This window comes from Electrophorus electricus, chromosome 11 (assembly GCF_013358815.1).
Source record: "Electrophorus electricus isolate fEleEle1 chromosome 11, fEleEle1.pri, whole genome shotgun sequence".
Taxonomy (NCBI): Eukaryota; Metazoa; Chordata; class Actinopteri; order Gymnotiformes; family Gymnotidae; genus Electrophorus; species Electrophorus electricus.
Genome location: NC_049545.1, coordinates 8,182,742 through 8,201,242, shown reverse-complemented (window position 1 = coordinate 8,201,242; position 18,501 = coordinate 8,182,742). Strand labels below are relative to the sequence as shown.

Genomic DNA, 18,501 nt, shown 5'->3' with positions numbered 1-18,501 from the left:
TTGAAAAATTCACAAAGTCTGGTTAAGTTTGTCGGACTAACTCGGCACTTGCTTCTCTTTTGTGTACATCTAACATCACTCCTTTGGGTATGTTAGTAATCGTAGTGTATCGACAGCATGTCACGTCTCGGTGCTTCAGTCACAGCTCTAAATATGCGCCTTGTCTAATGACTAAAGCAAGAACACCAATTGTTTTTGTCTAAACCACATTTCAGTTAGCTTAATGAGTTTGTTGACATGTTAATTTTTGACAATAAAGACTCAATACCGGGATGCTATTTTGGGTCAGGAAAAAAACAGAAAACAACGACTGTGCCGTCACTGAGTGAATTAGAGTGTAAGGAATAGATAGTAACACATGTTTGCACGCATGAAACCTCTGTCCACGGTGCTGACGATAGCCCCCACCCACGATATAAAACAGGCGGTTTTTATATTCTGTGGCGGCAGCTTAGGCTTGGGAGCGTGTTTAACCTCAGCCATTTACCGCTAACCGTTGACGAATGAAATATTAACTTAACCATCTCAATTTTATACGGTGTTGCTTCAAAAATCATCATGTCCTGGTCTTACGCATATACTTACTGGCACATGCTTTAGGTTAAATTATGTTACCCATTTTTACTGAACCCGTGTTCACATAAAACAGCAACTAGAGCGTTGTGGTGACAAAAATCTACAGAAGATGTGTTGAAGTGTGCAATGTATAGCACTACTTTAATAACTTCATGTTGAATCATAAAGAGAAAAAAATGCTTCCCTCTCTAGCGCTGTTTTGCAGTAACATATCAGTCGCGAGTCATCTCTAAAGAAGCTTATGTGATAAATGGTTTCTTACCTCTGTCGCCATGTTGCCAAGAGACGGTGGCGGATCTATCCCGGTGCTGAAATCGTCTTTACCCGTGGGACAACGGCAGAGGGAGAGAGGGAGGAACGCACTGGCGAGGGTGGAGGCAGCCGTGACTAGAGGTTTAACCATCACTGTGGAGCGGGGGTGGCTAGTTCTTTCATACAAGCTTCAGTTAACCTGGGTGAATACAGAATAGCGCATCTTCAAAATATATAGGGGGAGTCCAATGTCCAAGATAAGGGTTTTAAAGCACTGGTGATTAACACCAAGGGAAACACTGTGTTCTCTTAAAAACAAAGGTTATGTTGATTAATATATTACCATTTCAGTTTGGTTTCAGTTTTATATATATATATATATATATATATATATATATATATATATATATATATATATATATATATATATATATATGTGTGTGTGTGTGTGTGTGCTTTAATTCTTGGGTTTCCACTCAATGTACTCATATTTGTAACAGTGCCAGATTAAACCCTGCTGAGGTTGAAATCTTAGTCCCCCTTGCAAATTATCTCCCAATATTTTTTTCATTCTACAGTTTTAGTAAACCAATTTTATTAAACAGTCTTTAATATAATTTTTTTTAAAGAAACAAAAACTTTTTCTTCTAATCTTTTGAAAACAATTTAAGCAACCTTGACTGCAATTCTCTTTCAAGATCAAATCAATATTATTTTGATCCATTGTCACAGGGCCCCTAAAAGTCACAGGACCCATGGACAGGTGCCTACTCTGCCTATCTGTCACTGATTAGTAATCAGAGCCACAAAGCATCTGGCACAGGCCACTCTAAATTCATCAATATCCTACCCAAACTAAATATATGTGTATCTCTACACACAGGCTTTAAACCGGCTTTTACCCTGTTACTGCATGCCACTTAAACAGGGAGACTCAACACAGCAAGGTGTAGTCACTGACCGGCCCCTCCCACAGACAGCCAGCAGCTTGAGATAGATGAGGGGTGCAGCACTGATATAACCTAAAACATGACCAAAGTATAATACACTACTCGTAAAAAAAATGTCTTATAGAGAAAATACAATGGTATTAAATAATAATAAAAAATAAATCCCCAAGTTGTGTGAATCATAAAGGTTAAGGAAGCAAACAGACACACACACACAAACTCACATATATGTACATGTGCACACATACATACACACAGATGCACACACACAAACAAAACAAAAAAAACCCCACCAAATCTCTCACCCTGTATGAGCAAAATGTTTACTGGATGGAAACTGAATAGAATCAACATTGGGAAGCATGCAAGACTAAAAACCTTTGGTTGATTCCTGCTTGCTCCAGATTGCTTGCAGGGAATGCTTATCCAAAGCTGGCAAAGATTTGTTCCAAAGTATCCCAATGTGAGCATTTCCACTTGCTTCGGCTGCTTCGGCTGTATCAAGCACTTTCATGACTGTTGCTCTTCCAATCAATACATGGATGATGACCAAAGTATTTTTTCACTTCAGATGACAATTAATTTTACTTTATTCATTTACTTTTAAAACCATGCAATTCCTTTTGTATTCCTATCACTGCCACTGTTGAATGAATGTAACCAAGTAGCATGCTTTGTGGAGTAAAAAGTACAATAGATTCTTTGCATTCAAATTAAAACTAAAAGCAGAGCCATATAACGTTACTAAAAAACCTTACTTCTTTGTTATAAAATAAAATATAAATGTATAAAAGCATTTACTAAATTAAAGAAATGTAGGAATTAAATACGATTTATTCTGCTATATAAATAACAGATTGACTTACATAGTCAAGTATTATTTTGTACTATTTGGTTTTAAATGCATGAATCAACAGTAGATAACATTGATAACTGTAATAAATACGATTCATTATTCAAGATTCATTTTCTCTTTGTACACACTATAGGTCAAAATGTAATATTCGACAAAAAACTTGTGGTTGGGTTATAAACTGCAGAGCACCTCCTATCCAAACATACACCTACCTACCCACACACCAACACATACGCATATACACACACAAACACACAAATATACACACCACAGTCTATGGTGCCCAGTTTATGAGCAGTTCTAACTCAAAGGACAAAATTTCCAAATTATGTCAAATTCTTTCCTTTGTTTGGAGCTGTTGATTCAATAACAGTCAGGGGAACAGAGTGCCAGTTCTGGGAGGATTTCCCAGACAGTGGAAAAAGAAGTCTGAAGACAGGAGGACAGTGGGTGGCCGCTTCTCAAAAACTGACCAAGGCAAATTCCCTGCCTGCCCCTTGACCCTGTAGGAATTTTAAACCTTCCACGGAATAGGAGTACATCTGGAAACAGACGCCATTCTGATGACACTAGGCCATGTTAACTTGCTCACAAAACACAGATAAGACTATTGAATTTTTACATTATTTTAATAAGTGAGTTTATATTGAGTTTTCTGTATGTATGTATGTATGTATGTATGTATGTGTGTGTGTGTGTGTGTGTGTGTGTGTGTGTGTGTGTGTGTGTGTGTGTGTGTGTGGTTGTCCATGTGCAGGTCTGGTTGGGCTCTCTGCCACCATAAATATCTTTTGCCTAGCTGTTGACTTAACGATAGGATATGCTGGTTGGATACTGATCAAATCTCCTGAAATGAGAATTCTGAAAATGCAAAACAAAAAAATAAAATAAATTATCTGGAATCTCTGGAAAAGCAAATAAGTACTGATCATAGACTTTATGTCTGGAAACCCATAGGTCAGGTAAATGTTGACTCTTTACCACTGAGGTATCTTCAGTTGGCAACGCCCACAGCATGTCTTCATGAATGTGTGAAACACTTGATCATAAAAATGCTGAATTAAGATATCATATCACCCTGGCTGTTAAGAGGCTACAGCAGAAAACCAATCCAACAATTTTTGGGGGATTCCTCTTCAGTTACAATGACCGTTAGTGGCTAAGATTACTCCATATGATAAAATGCGACAGTATGGCAGAGGAAGCCATATTTGCAGCTGGGAGTGCAGTCACACACAGTGCATTAGCGTTTGTCACATTTTCCATAGCCTTCACCATTTTATTTTTGTCAATAGCGATAATGTCAAGATAATGCATTTGTAAATAGGTTTGTAAATAAGAAATGTATTCTAAAAGATATCAATGATCAATGACAAACTGCTAATGCAAAGGTTTCAAATGGTCATGCCAACAGAAGCCATGTATTAAAACTCAGCAGAATTCAGGTGAACTTCTGGGATGCAGACCTATTTAGGTGAGGCTTTTCACTGTACCAGGAGGGTGAATGCCACATGCAAATAGAATGCCAAGAGAACAAGAGGACCTATAGCAGGGGCACCACCTTATAACTGATATGTATGTATGACAAAACAGTTTTTGAGGAACACAGTGCTGAACAGAAGATGATCAAGGTACATGGTGATCTCAGAATATTTCTCACAACAGCTTCTCTAAAGGCAGGCTTAGGATAATTCATATTGTGTAGGCCTGTAATTATTTTTAACTACCTTGACTCAGCCAAGCTGTTCCTCCAATCTGAATATCAGCTCATACACAAGAGTCTATATAATAGGCCAACATTAACCATTTAATTTAAGTATATTTGGGATACTGAGTGGCTCAGTGATCTGGACCTATCATCAGGTGATGCCAGAACCATCCCTGGCTAGATGCCCAAGAAAGCATAACTGGCCTCTCTCCGCCCCCCCATCCTCCAACACGGTACCAACCAATCCAGGCACCTGCTCGCCAGTGTAGGCGGAGCAGCATATGTCAATTCAGTTCTCAGTGTTATCTAACAGGACTAATAATAATTGCTAGCTATAATAAATAACATTATAAATAAACAATAATAACTATTATTATTAATTAATTAATAGCTAATTATCAAGTGCAGTGATATTATTATTAGTTTTAATATTAATTATTATTGTTTTATTTTTAATTTTTTTAAACACCTGTAGATTACAAAGATTATTATTAGATTATTAGATGGTCAGATGTAGTCAGAGATCATTCTCTTCTCATTACAAGAAAGTACCTCCTGAACAAAACCTATGCATCCTTTCAGTTAATCACCAGGAGTATTTATTTACACACACGTTTAGACTTTGTGGATTCAGGCACAGTGTAAAGCTAAGGCAATATAAAATCCAGGGTCTTTTAAAGGGATGTGGAGAACCCCTTAAAAGGCAATAGAGAGGTGACTCACAGGTTTACATTTCCATTAAGGCATAGAAGAGTGGGGTGAATGCTTTTGTTCAGAGTGCTCTCCTCCTGCTCCTGCAGTGGGACACTGTTTATGTTGAGGTATTGGAATTTGCTACATATACTGTTGCTATGGGTTCAGGTACAGTAGTTCTTGCAGCCATTTCTCAAACCCATATAAGCATAAAAATAAACAAATAAGTGAAATGTGTTTCAAAAACTTCACAAGAACAAAAAATAAAGATCTGGTACAATTGGTCAGGAGAACTAGTGAACCATGCTCAGCCACACTGCACTTTAAGTTTAAGTTTGGATTCAATTTGGAAAAAGCCAGAAAGATATGAAAGTAAATGAGTCATTAGAATAGAACTAATAATCATAATGACATTATTTAATCTCATGCCAAGCTCACACAGACCGTGTCCTGTTCTGATTCCGAGATGCTTCTGCATATATATTTTTTTTCCTTTCCTTCTTTTCAGTGAGGCTCAGTGAGCCACTGCATGTCTGCTTCTGATTAATTTGATATGATTGCTTTAATACTTTCATTCTGTTTGAATGACCTCAGCAATTATGCTGCTCCAGAATGGCAGAAGAACATAAAAAATCTTCACTTTGCTTTGAGATATTTTTTGAAACGTTGCACAAATTATAAATATAATAGAAATATTTATTGTCTATAATCATGAAAAAAATTCTAAACAAACTAAGATACAGTTTGCTTGTTCCCCTTGGACACTTCTGTTCTTAAAGTCCTCCTACATCGGTTCTTATTAGTGGGTTTTCACTGCACCCAAAGCACTTGACTACAATCATCCTTTAGTCAACTGAGTAAAATCCTCTAACAAACACTTAAAAATAAACATAAAACATAAAAAAGACAAAAATGTGAGGTGCAAGGGTTAGACTAAGAGACTGCTTAAGGTCAACAGACACCAACTATTCTCCTGAACGTCTGTCATCCTGCAGCTATGTTCTATGTAGCAAATCAAGTAGCAGCTGCAGAGGCTGCACGAAGCATTCTGAATGAATGTTAGAATGGACACATTTGCCTCAAACACTAGTTGCCTTGCCCGTGGTAGGAAAATGACTTTGCCCTAAGAATCTGGCCAAACTCACATTTTGATCTTACAGTTTGCGAAGAGTTCTTATCAGCCAGCCTTACCAGCAGTCTGTGCTCCTTTTAGATTAAGAAATTATTATTTCATAAAGAGGTCCTCAAGTCACTTCACCAGAAACAGTCCTTCTGTAACACAGTAGAAGAGTCTTCATAGACAGAACAGCACAGAAGCAAGAGCACACAGACTGCTCATTTGTCTTTGTTCACTTTCCTTGAGATTTCAATTTTAATAATTTTAGATTTCTAAAATGAGCAGTCATCTCAATTCATCTAAGACCCCCACGAAGTATTTCAGATTGCTTTTTTTTTAAATATGTATTTCAGACTACAAAATATATATGATTTCCTAATGTAAATGTCAACCAAAACAAGCCAACAAACTGCTATCTTTTGGATTACCACTCAGTTTAGAAAATTTTGATGAGGTCCAAAGTGCCTACAAACCTTAAAGACAAGCAATAATTCAGAAAGTTCCACTGAACCATAAAAAGATGGAATGCATGTTCACTGACACCTATTCTTTTCCTGTTATCATATGGCAGACCAGATGGACACACCCTTAGTCCAGGGCCACTGAACCTGCTTACCATGAAACACCAGTGGCAGGCTTCCATCATCCCACTAAGAGCAGCACAGACAGGAACCCTGTATGGCACATGTTCCAACTCTCCTGCTAGTGCAATCAGCATAGCTAAGCCAATGGACAACATGACATGGAAGGAAAATGTTCTATATTTAGGGCTTTTGGAGATCTATGCCAACAATAGAGCACACCCCAGTGGTGACTCATGAACAGGAGGAGGTGAAATGGACAGAGGCATAGACCACATTTAGCAAGACGTTAGCTCAGAGCTAAAGTGGTGAATCTAGAAATGTCATAACACTCTTTGGTTAGTCTACTTTTATACTTTAACTTGAATATGTACAGAAGGAAATAATGATTAGATTTTACCAGCTTCAGCATTTAGGAAATAAAAACCCCATGTAAAACCACTTTGGTGTTAGTATGTCACATCTAATACAGTTAGAATACACATATAACACATTAACAAGATTATTTTGCCTGTAATTAATCATACTCATTACACATATATGATTTCACTGTCAGCAAGAATAATCTGATATTTAAATAAAGGCCAAAGATGAACTATTAAATGGAAACTCAATACTGCTTCAAATGGAAAATCGAAAGCAAGGCATTTTAAGGAATGGCTTGTAATTATAGATGGTATACCATAGAATAAATCAAGAGTCAATCTTAATTTTGAATGGTATATAGATGAACACAAAAGTGGTTTGGGAATATCTTGCATAATATATTATATTGTGGTATGTCTACTCACATAGAGGATTGGTATATCATACAAAAACCAAAGGTCTAAAGAAAAAGACAAATAAACCAACCAACCAGCAAGCAACTACATATTCTTAACTAAATATTCACTATTCACTACTAATATTCATACACCGTGGTTGATTGTGTCCACATCATCTGCTGAGCCCAAAAGGCTACATGCACCACACAGCTGAAAACAGCACATCTCACATTAGGTTTTCCATAGCTCCTGTCTTTCATATATACCAAAGTCTGGACACTGTCACACACCCCTGCTACATCCTCCAGTTCTCTCCACCGATCAGACTCACTGGTCTGCTAACCACACTCACACACAACTCCTGTGGTATATTACCTCGACTCTTAAAACCCAGTGCACAAACAAAGTCTCTTGTGCCCTTGCTAAGGTAACAAGCTTTGCATATTTCCATACTTTTTGACTTTTTTCATTTGCTGTGTTTTTATCTTTTGCCTTTTTGCCTTCTCCTTTTGGCTGTTTTTCTCTGTTTTGACATGGGACTGTTCTCCTGTCTGTCATCTTTGTGTGCATGTTCCGTAATTATGTGCACTTTCACATTTCCTCTCGTCTGCCTGTAACATTACCCACATCACAGGTTTTACATGCAAAATATAACATTGTGCATTTTAAAAGAATACATGCGATGCAATTAAATAGAACCAGTATGATGGGGACATAAGAGATTGGACAAAGTTCATCAGTGTGGAATCCAGTCAAGAGAATGGATCAAGCCTTGCATGCTCTCATTGAAGATGAGCCCACTGCAACAAACAAAACAAAGCAACCAATCAAACAAACAAAAAACCCCAAGAGGTTGAGAGAGGTTGAGCTTCAATTGTCAATAATGTGGTACCAAGGGGGTTTTGCTCTTTGCTCTTATCCATTCCAAGGTGTAAGTTATGGCTCACCACCCCAGCACTGGACTCCAAATCATGGATTCTATTAATGCCCTTGCAAGAGTCCTATACAGCCAAGTCCCCTCCTTGTTCTCAGATGCACTGATGCCTCCACCCTTACAGCCAGCTTGATAAGTTAAAGCTAAAGACTAAGGTCATTTTACATGCTCTTCTCATTGTGGTCTCTTTGCAATGTAGGGTAGAAATTGTTACTGCAGGATCGTCTCCATTACCATATTTTAAAAGAATAACAATGACAAGGACTCCATGCCATGTCAATGTTGGGGTGAAAGTGAGGAATAGAACAGGCCTAATTCCAACCCTCTCTCAACAGATTAACTTATCAGACATTCCCCTTTCCCTTTCTCTCTCCCCCTCTTTCACTTTCTTTGTCCTTCTCTCCATTTGCTAACCCTGCTATTCTTTGAAGTCATGTCTGTTTTCTAACATGTCAGAGCACACCACCCTGCTTTGGCCCTCATCCGTGGTTGCCACGCCAAAATCTGGGCGGCCTCGTTATAGTGAAGAAGCTATTAATCACAGCAGTGTGTGTGCAGGGAGGTGACATCAGCTAATCATTTCCTGATCCTGTGCTATATTCTGACACACCCAGGTTCTCCCTCAGTACCCACCTCAATGCTCAGGAATGACAGGTTAAAGTAAGACATTTCCCCATGGTGTTCACCAAGGATGTTTTCTTATGCTTAGTCTCTATCGTCAACTTTATTTTCATTTTAGATTAATGTTTATTGCAACATGTCTGTTGTGGAAAGATGTTTTTAGATGGAAAAACAATAAAATAAAAGAGATAAAAAAATAAAAATAATAAAAGAGAAAGTTATTGGTCTGCTTTATATCTCTTAAAAACCAGCTGCCTTTATTGCATAGCTGGAGCACTAGCTGAGTACCAGCAGGGGTGTTTCTGAAGGTGAACACTTCCATTCATGAGAGTTAATGCTCTGAGCTGCAGTGACTGATATGATTTAGAAGGGAGAAATCTTGGCCAGGGAAACAGGATATGTGCAACAGTACTGTCTGTGTAATGGGATAATTTCTTTCCCACTGAAGAAATCCTGAAACACTGGGACATGACAAGCCAAGAGGTCAAAAAATGGGGTGAAGACGGCATTTTTCAAGTATTTTCCATTCATTTGCTGTTTCTCTTTTAAGTTACACATTTTATATATTAAAATGAAATTGCCCATAAAAGAGGTTTTATGAGTTTGAGAGTGCAATGAAAGCCCTGTGTGGGATCATGTTCTCCTCTAAGTGGAGAGATGATCTTCGCCAGGCTTAATTGCCAGTCAAATAGCAGCACAGGAAACAAAAGTAAATGACTGATGTGATTGCAAACACCGGCACATGCTGGAATGGCATCAAAAGTAAGAACAGCCATTGTAAACAAAGTGATTCTGCTTCTGCAGTCATGGGTGGACAGATTCAGGGCTCTGGAAGGGGTCAAGGCATCTGCTATCACTACGCTCAATGAAGGACTTGTGTAGAAAGAAGATGAGGACAGGGGTAAAACAGGTGGACCCCTATCATGTGTAATTACTGATAGTCAGGTCTGATTTGCCAAGAATATGAAGTGAATACAGGTAACGGAGCCATTCTGCAGTTGCCTTTTGACACAGAATGGGCTTACATGGGGGAAGTGCTTCAATGACCATTAAAAAAAAAACAGGAAGCCAGGGAGAACAGGACAAGCCCAACATATTCTCTTACAAAGGTGAGGGCAGTGGTAAGGTACTTGACTAGTACTCAGAAGGTTGCCAAGTTGCCATTGTTGGGCCCCTGCAAAAGGCTTGTAATCCTCAATTGCTCAAATTGTACTAGGTCACAATTCTAAGTCACTTTAGATAAATGTGTCAGCTAAATGCTATAAATGTAGGACCAAATCTACCTTTTACTGCAATTTCTAAAAGTATATATTATTAATTATAAATATGTATTAATAATAATGATTGTTAATTATTATTAATACATATTTAAGAAATATAATTGAATATCTTGGAATTTCAGTAATGTATACTACATGATCAGAGCAAGTCTTGGTTTGTCTATGTCCTGCAGACAGAACAAATAAATAAGTCATTTTTAAAATATAACAATTTTGGCTTGTTATCTGACAATAGCATCAGGTCATTTTTGTCAGGTAAAATACAATGTGTAAAAACAATTAACCTTAAGGTAGATGAAAGCTTGTATCAAATAGCATAGCGGATCATTTCTCCTGTCTCTGGGCTCATTCTTTACTACAGCTGGTCTTAGGTTCTCCCTGACTTGGAGTAATGACATAGTGGTACCTAATTTAACAGATGGGGGACAGAAGATGGGTTAACATTTTCTGAAAAGTGATCAGTCCCTGGGGACACAGCAAGATGTTTTGATAAGATAAACATGCTTTCTAAATAACTACTAGTAGATGATTATGTAATAGTTTATGCTATGCTCCCAGAACCATTTAGAATTGACATGGGAATGCAAACATTGGCAATATTATATGATTTTGCTGTTTGTGTTGACATGTTAATATGTTGGTGTGGACAGTGACATATACTGAACAGGTTTTCTCTGTTGTGCCCTAACTCTTTGACCAGATAACAACTGATGCCTTCTTCTGCAGTGGGGGGATATGCTAAAGTTATATATTCCAGTTTGTCCATTTTTCAGACAAATATAGGATGGTTTATCAGATATGGCTGATTTCGTGACTAGCTATATTAGACAGCTCTTCTTTCTTGTCGACAGCATAATGTCCTAGTGCTGAAAGTAGGTCAGACTGACGCTGTAAATGAGCTATAGTCTGGCATGCAACATTACACAATATCCCATTCTCTACATTTATTCATCTTTCACCAAAATGCTTTTCAGTTTTGAAATCTGTTTCTGTTTTCTTGAGACTGGACAAAAAGGGCACCAAAAATGGTAATAATCTACTCAACAAGGCATTACACAAGATGATGTCTGACACCCCAAACAAAGTCATTTATATTCAGTGTTAAATATTTCCCAAGGTTTGCCCTTGTGGTTTAGTAAATCCTCCACTAGGTGAGTATGTCTGTTCAGCTCATGTACCAGTCACCAGCATTCACATTCTGTTGCTGCTTTTGGAGAGTGCTGCATTTTGAAAAGGAAAAGGATCATTCAAACATCTCAGTCAAGCACACCCACAGACTAGGATACTTCCTGTAACAAAAAAGAAAACCAAAATGACTATAGACCACCTGGATGTTTCAGCACAGCCAGAGGAAAAAATGAAGACCTACAGTTTTTCATCAATAAGGTTTTCTGTCTTTTGAGTACTAGTCATCAGAAAAGTGCATATTAGAGCCATTATCAATGCTTGGTGCAGCTCCAGATTTTTTGGTGGTGTTGAAGAAAGGTTGCACTAAACTCATGTCTCATTTAATTTCTTCTCAATACACTCTGACCTGAGCAGATGTGATTACATGATAGCTGTGAACCATAAAATGTACTGCAAAAGCACGCACCGTAATTACCTAACTTGATTCATATATTGATGGTAAGGGGAGCTCTGAGCTTACTCTGTTACATATCCTTGGACTATTTCTAACTGGACTTCGTCTTGACTGCAATAATTTATATGGAGTTGACATGGGATATTAAGTAATCCTGAAGTTTTAACATACAACAATCTGAAGAGGGAGGACACTATAAAAACTCTGTAAAAACACTGTAAAAATGTAAACGTTTACATTTCCTAAAGAAAGACAGTAACAAACCTACCTTTAAATAGCTATGCTAGTGATCGATTAAGATGTAATGATCTAATATGCAGGCCAACGTTGCTCTGGCCAACCCCCTTTGCTGCGACTCCATCTTGTGGTAGAGGTAGAAAATAAAGTTTGTGTCTCCTGGATAAGAGCCCAGTCAGGCCCTCAGAAGGGGTTGTGCTGTACATTGCACACACAGCCAGGAAGCAGGAGCCAAGGCACATTTTTAACCTTAGAGTAATTTCTCGCCTCAGAAAGGCTCACTGTCTGTCCCCACTTCACCTGCAACTATAGGGATCAGATACAGACACAGCAAAAGAAGACATAGATAATAGTGATATCAGCAATATCACTATTGACTCCTGTGAGATCCAAGAGAGACCTAGTAAACAGATGTCTTTTATCATTTCCAGTGCTCAACGACTTAGGTGTTTTTTTTACATTTCACAAATTAATTATCTAGAGTTATTAAATACATTGTATTTTGCAGTAAATATGTCAAAATGTCTCTGCCAAGTATATGTCCTGTGACTCAGACCATAAAAGCCACAAAGATCAGTTATCAAAATGGCACCAAAAGTCTGTTCAGTGAAGGTGAAGTTACAGCATAGTTACATTGTGTAAGCCCCCTTATGTTAGGGCATGAGTGAAGGCAGAGGTGATTCACAACATTACTTACTGCTCTGGTGTACTGACCCTAGCCACTCTGTTGGGAAATCTATTAAACATGTGAGAAGAAAACAGACAAGATTCATGGTGCTGAGCCATCAGGTCATTTAACACTGAATGCAGGGGCTGCATGGGGTGGGATACATTACACAAACAGAGCAAAGGCAAATACAGCAAGAGCTCACAAATTAATACAAACAACAAGACACCACCCAATTAAGTCCAGAGTAGGAGACCACTGAGAAAGAGTGTCAGAGAATGAGAGACGGGGAAGGGAGAGATAAGAGGATAATGTGACTTGTGGTCTTTGTGTGTGTACATCCCTTATAAAATCAGGGATGTAGTAAAGTAATAGTAAAGCAGTAAAGTATTAAAATATGGGATAATTGTCATGAGAAAACAATCCAAGTTTCAGTTCCAAAAGCACCAGAGTAGGCAGCACTATACACAGTGTGTTTTTTTCTTCACGCTGTGTGTTTTGTTTTGCTCCCTCAGATCTCTGAGCAAACGTCCAGAGCTTGTCTCACTCAGGTTTCCCTCTGCATAAAGAAGCTTTACCATGACAGATTGTTATGACAACAAAGACCAGACCCACCTCACACTCCAAAGGGAAACAGAATTGCTGGAGAAAGAAAGAAGTGGTGTGTTCCTTCGCCTCCATCTGCAGGCCAAAAAGAAACACTCAGAGAGGCTGGATTTCTCTGGAGTCCAGTTCTGTTCGAAGGATGCTGCTGATCTCCAGGGTAACAGAACACCATTTATTTACTGATGTGTGATCCCTCTGCTGTGCTCAGACACTGGAAGAAACCAAGGCAAATGCAATTTGAAATGCAGTGAAAGTGCAAAAAATCATAAAATAGAGAACCTTTTACCCTGAATGAACTATATCTGCTTATGTCCCATGAAACAGACAAGACAAGCAAACAGAAAATACTAACACATTATATAATAACATCACATAAACACACCTGCACACACTGGCTATGTGATTTTTAGCACTGTGCTTCAATTTGTGCAGAAATTGCTGACACAGTAACCCACATCCCTGGCTGTAATGCTGTATGCCAAGTGCCCCCCCCCAGCTTGAGGATGGTCTATAACACACCATGGTGACATTGGCACTTTCCCAAGGCTAAGTGTAATATTCATCTTAATGTCTCTGAGAAATTAATATATATTTGAACTGCTACTACAATACTACATGCACACCAGAAGAACCTCAAATTCAGCATATAATGTTCACTAGCATACAAATATTATATTCTACTGCCATTCTCCGTGAGAACTTATGGATTCATCTCCCATACAGCACATCAGTGGACGTTTCGCAGCTTACCCAGCCAGATCTGAGTGGAAATAAAGCCCACAGAGACACAGAGGCCCTGAGGCCTTGGGCTCTCCTCTGGCCCACGCTGAGGGCTGCCTCATGCCTTTGAGAGTCTGCTATTCTCTGATCTGTCTCTTTGAATTCTGCTCCATGACCACAGTCTTTTCAAGGATCCTTTAAAAGAGCTGCCCGATGATTGGAGGGAGCACAATCTGAAGTGAAGTGCATTTCCCACAAGCACGCCTGACTCCTGGCTGCCGTGTATGTGTGGTGACCCTCTGACGGTGGCCTGAAGGCTGCAAGCTTACTGCAGAAAAAAAAACAGGATCCTCCACTTCCTGGGCTAAGAAATATATTGCTTTGCAACTCTGGATCCAAATAGCGCTTTGAACCTCTGGCTGGGTTTTAGCCCTATTTATTAATATGGAGTCTATCTTGATTGAAATATGCCGAGTGAATCCTTTCTAATTTCACATAAGTATGTGTAATTTTTGTCTTCTTTCCTCAAGAGTTACAGAAAAGAATATTTTGTGCCAATGTAATGACTTTAACTGTAGTGGGGGAGAACTGAATCTACTGGCCATGCCGCATCAGTGCTCTCAGGTATGGGAAGGATTTAGTGAGCCAGGCTCACACTGTCTGCAAACACTGAGCACCAAACAGATCTTTACCAACTGATATGGTTAAAGCCTGTTGACCACAAACACTTGCCAGGGTTAGGTAATTACAAATTAGCTGGAACCTCATCTTCCTCTTGATCTGCACACTAATGGTCAGTCATTTTGAACCCTACCCATTTAATCCAAAAGTTTTTTTTTTTAATCATCCACTTTTAAAAGCTTGATGTATGCATACAAATTACCTTCATCCAATCATTACTTTGCTAAAAAATATTTTATAGTAATATATAATTTTGGATAAATTGCTACAATCACACATCTAAAATTTGCATTTTTGGTAATATATTAAGCCAGACAGTCATGGTTTATAAATTAACTATGGATGAAGCTGTTTAGCCATTTAGTAACTTTGTTCAAGTGCTCTTCGAATTTGATCCTTAGTTTCCTTTTCCATTAGGGGTCAACCTCAAACATTTCCAAAAGGATATTTGAATTTGCTTACTGGACATTATTCTAGCCTACATTCATGCATAAGATTAAGCTATCAGGGTTTTATTTCATTTACTCTATGCTTGTTGGTCCACCAAGCTACTGTTACAGTGACTAGCGATTACTGTCTTGCTAACAATGGCTGCTATACTAAAGCAGACTGCAGTCATAGGTCACCCTAAAAAGATTTTCCATTTGACCTCTGTGGCCCACCTGTTTGTAAATGAACTACAGTTAGACTATGGGGTGGTTAACATACAGGCATCATAACCATAAGTTTAAAACACAATTTCCCATGATTTGAATGAATATCATTTCTCCTTTTAAACAAATATGGTTTATACTGTAGATGTACCTGTGTTGTGCACAGTGCAAACTCATTTCAACACTGTGCAAGAATAAGAATAAGCCAACAATGTAGGGAAATAAACATTTCAGCACTGTTGTTTGCCTTGCAGATTTCCCCCATTGTTCAGTGCTTCCTTGCATGGCTTATCAAGAATTTACAGAGCATATCAGGGCAATGGGCTGCTTCTCCAGCAGCTTGAGATCCTTTTTACAGCCACCTAAACACTCTGTAAAGCAGGTGACTAAAGAGATACTCAAATGTAATCTTTAAGGGCAAGAACCTGACCAGGGGTGCTTTGGTTCATTCTGTTTAAACACCTCTGACATGGTTGTTGGACCTCACACAACTTGATATATGAAAGAAATGTGTATTTACAATGAATTCTTTACTTCTCCCTGATCAGTGCACTCAGTGACATCCATGTCCTTGGGTTTTAAGACACTCCTTAATATGGAAAAATTATGATAATTACATCTCCCCCCAAAAATAGAAAGAAAAAAAAATCTTTCTATAGACAAGCAAGAACATGGGGAAATTCAATTAACTCAACTATTCAAGACATTTTACATGTAACTATTGCTGTTTACACCAATAGTTACAAGTAACTATGTAACTATTCAAGACATGTTACATGTAACTACTGGTGCAAGCAGCAATGCTGTCTAGAATCAGGTCACATTTCTACATATAAATAGTAGACCGGCAGATCAGATCAGATGCATATCATCTTACAGACAGAACAAGTAAAAGTCTTGAGTTGTAAGTCAGTTTATAAAGAAGTTACTTGGATGAAACTTATGTAATTTGGTTTGACTCGAGGAGTCTGGTTTGATACTTTTACAACATTATAGCAATTTAGCTACTCTGGACTTGTTCTACCTCTTCAGCCCATAAACTGTAAGACAAAAAAGATCATGCCAATCCAGTATTTTTTAAACTTATCTGGCACTAAACCTCCAAACAAACTGGAGAACATGACAAGTAAGATTGTAGCTAATGCAGCCAGGGAACACAGTCAGACACAAATGAGGAAGAAAACCTGTAGCAGAGAGAGTGATTCATGGAACCTCACTTAGGCATGTCAAACTAACAGAATCAGAAATTTACCTGGTTGCATAAAACAATGCAAATGACACACAGTTAAGCAATTTTTATTCTAATAAAATGTTATTAACTGTAGGGAGTGGTTAGTCATTTCGCAATATATATACACAAATTTGGTCACTCTAAATATATAAATTTGGTCAATGTAAATTTTATTGATGTTAAGAACGGAGGTCTAATTAGAGAATTAATAATATATTCCAGGTAATATATAAATCTGTTTCTCAATATAGTACGTCATAAGGTAATACACACTCAAGTTCCTCATGTTCTCACAATAAACTCATCTAAATATTTGACCTGATAAAATTTCTCGTCTTAACTCTGGGGGAATAAGACTGATTTATAACTGCAGCCTCAGTTATTGATTTTTCAAGGGGGCAAAGGTTGAGGACACTTTTTCAACTAGCCTCTGACACAATCTGGGCAGCATAGTGATTTTCCAGCTGAAGGAAGGAGAGACTAGAGCAGAGAGCCAGAGAGTGCTGCAGGGCACACTCCCTCTCCTTCCATCGAGAGCACCATGAGTACAAGCGGTGTGCTTTTATTAGCGCCTTCAGCCATGAACCAGAGAGACACACAGTATGAGACAGCCTGCCTTGATTTTCCCATGTTTTTGTCTGTGCCACAGACAGCACCTGCAACTATGAAGAACTGGTTTAAGCCTTGCTATCTTTATCACTGCCAGCTCTGTAAATTATTGATAAACCATCAGTCATCAATGAGAACATTAAGTGAGTGTCAATCCATATTCTTTTATCAGTCTTACTGGGTTAAAGGCAGTGTTTTCAGCCTGCATAGAAAAGCTGCAAAGAAAAACAAATTTTCCAGTGTTGAAGACCTAGTTCAGTGTACCTGGGTATCTTTAACTTGGATATTTATTTGACTTGTATCTCCTGATTGCTTTTTCTTAAGAGGTTTGCTTGTCTTGAACATCATCTGTTTTACATAAGTACATATAAATTACTGTGCATAAATTACTGTGTAACTATTCCTGAATAAACCTTATGATCTTTCTCAACCTATCATTACAACACTTAAATACAACTATAACCATGTTTCTGTAGTCATAATTAAACAACCTTTATGCATGTTTCAAAACATCACTAGTGCACATTGTATCAGTTATCATGAATGACCTCCTGATTTCTTACAATACATTACATAAGTGAAACAGATTGTTACCTAGGTTAAATATTGCCAAATATGCTTGTGAAAGCATAATGCATTGTATTTAATATACTTTTTAAAGGTGATGTACTGATCAATGGACAGTTGTCTAATCCTAGACAGACAAGTACATTGTTCAGTGTAATTAATGTGAATACTTGGATTTACCTGTTAGCATTACATCTATCTGTATCATTCAATTAAAACACAAACTGATAATGAGAGGTAAAGTACACACAAGCACAGGAAAATTAAAACAACTGTAGGAAGCACACATGACATTGAAAAAGCTGCTGATCTCGTGTTAGGTCTATCAGTAAGGTTGATATTAAAAGCTCTTAAAGGTTAGCTGGAGAGGGCTGCAGTAAGGCCCCCTGCTGTTGAATGCTTACAGGATGAAGGCAGGGCCCCTGTGTGTGTGACGGCAGCTGATAGAAGGCGACAGAGGGAAAGCCTGACTCTATTCACATCCAAGACTGGCATTAGCATTTCTCAAACAGCGTGGCCAAACGTCCTGACCACCTGTAGCTGCACTGAATCTCAATGCTTCAAAAAAAGCACTTTTCACTTCCCATGGTTTACTTCCTACTAAATGGAAACCTGA

At 38.2% G+C, this 18,501-nt stretch overlaps 1 protein-coding gene across 1 annotated transcript in view; it reads right to left on the bottom strand.

Moving 5' to 3' along the window:
* golga7bb (golgin A7 family, member Bb) overlaps window positions 1-18,501 on the bottom strand; it is a 28,574-nt gene that overhangs the window by 9,748 nt on the left and 325 nt on the right. Inside the window, exons 2-3 of the mRNA XM_027014766.2 lie at window positions 13,434-13,635; window positions 839-1,027 (exon numbers count right to left, since the gene is read on the bottom strand). Coding sequence (XP_026870567.2) covers window positions 839-979 — 141 coding nt within the window. The 5' untranslated portion in view covers window positions 980-1,027; window positions 13,434-13,635. The remainder of the gene's footprint in view (window positions 1-838; window positions 1,028-13,433; window positions 13,636-18,501) is intronic.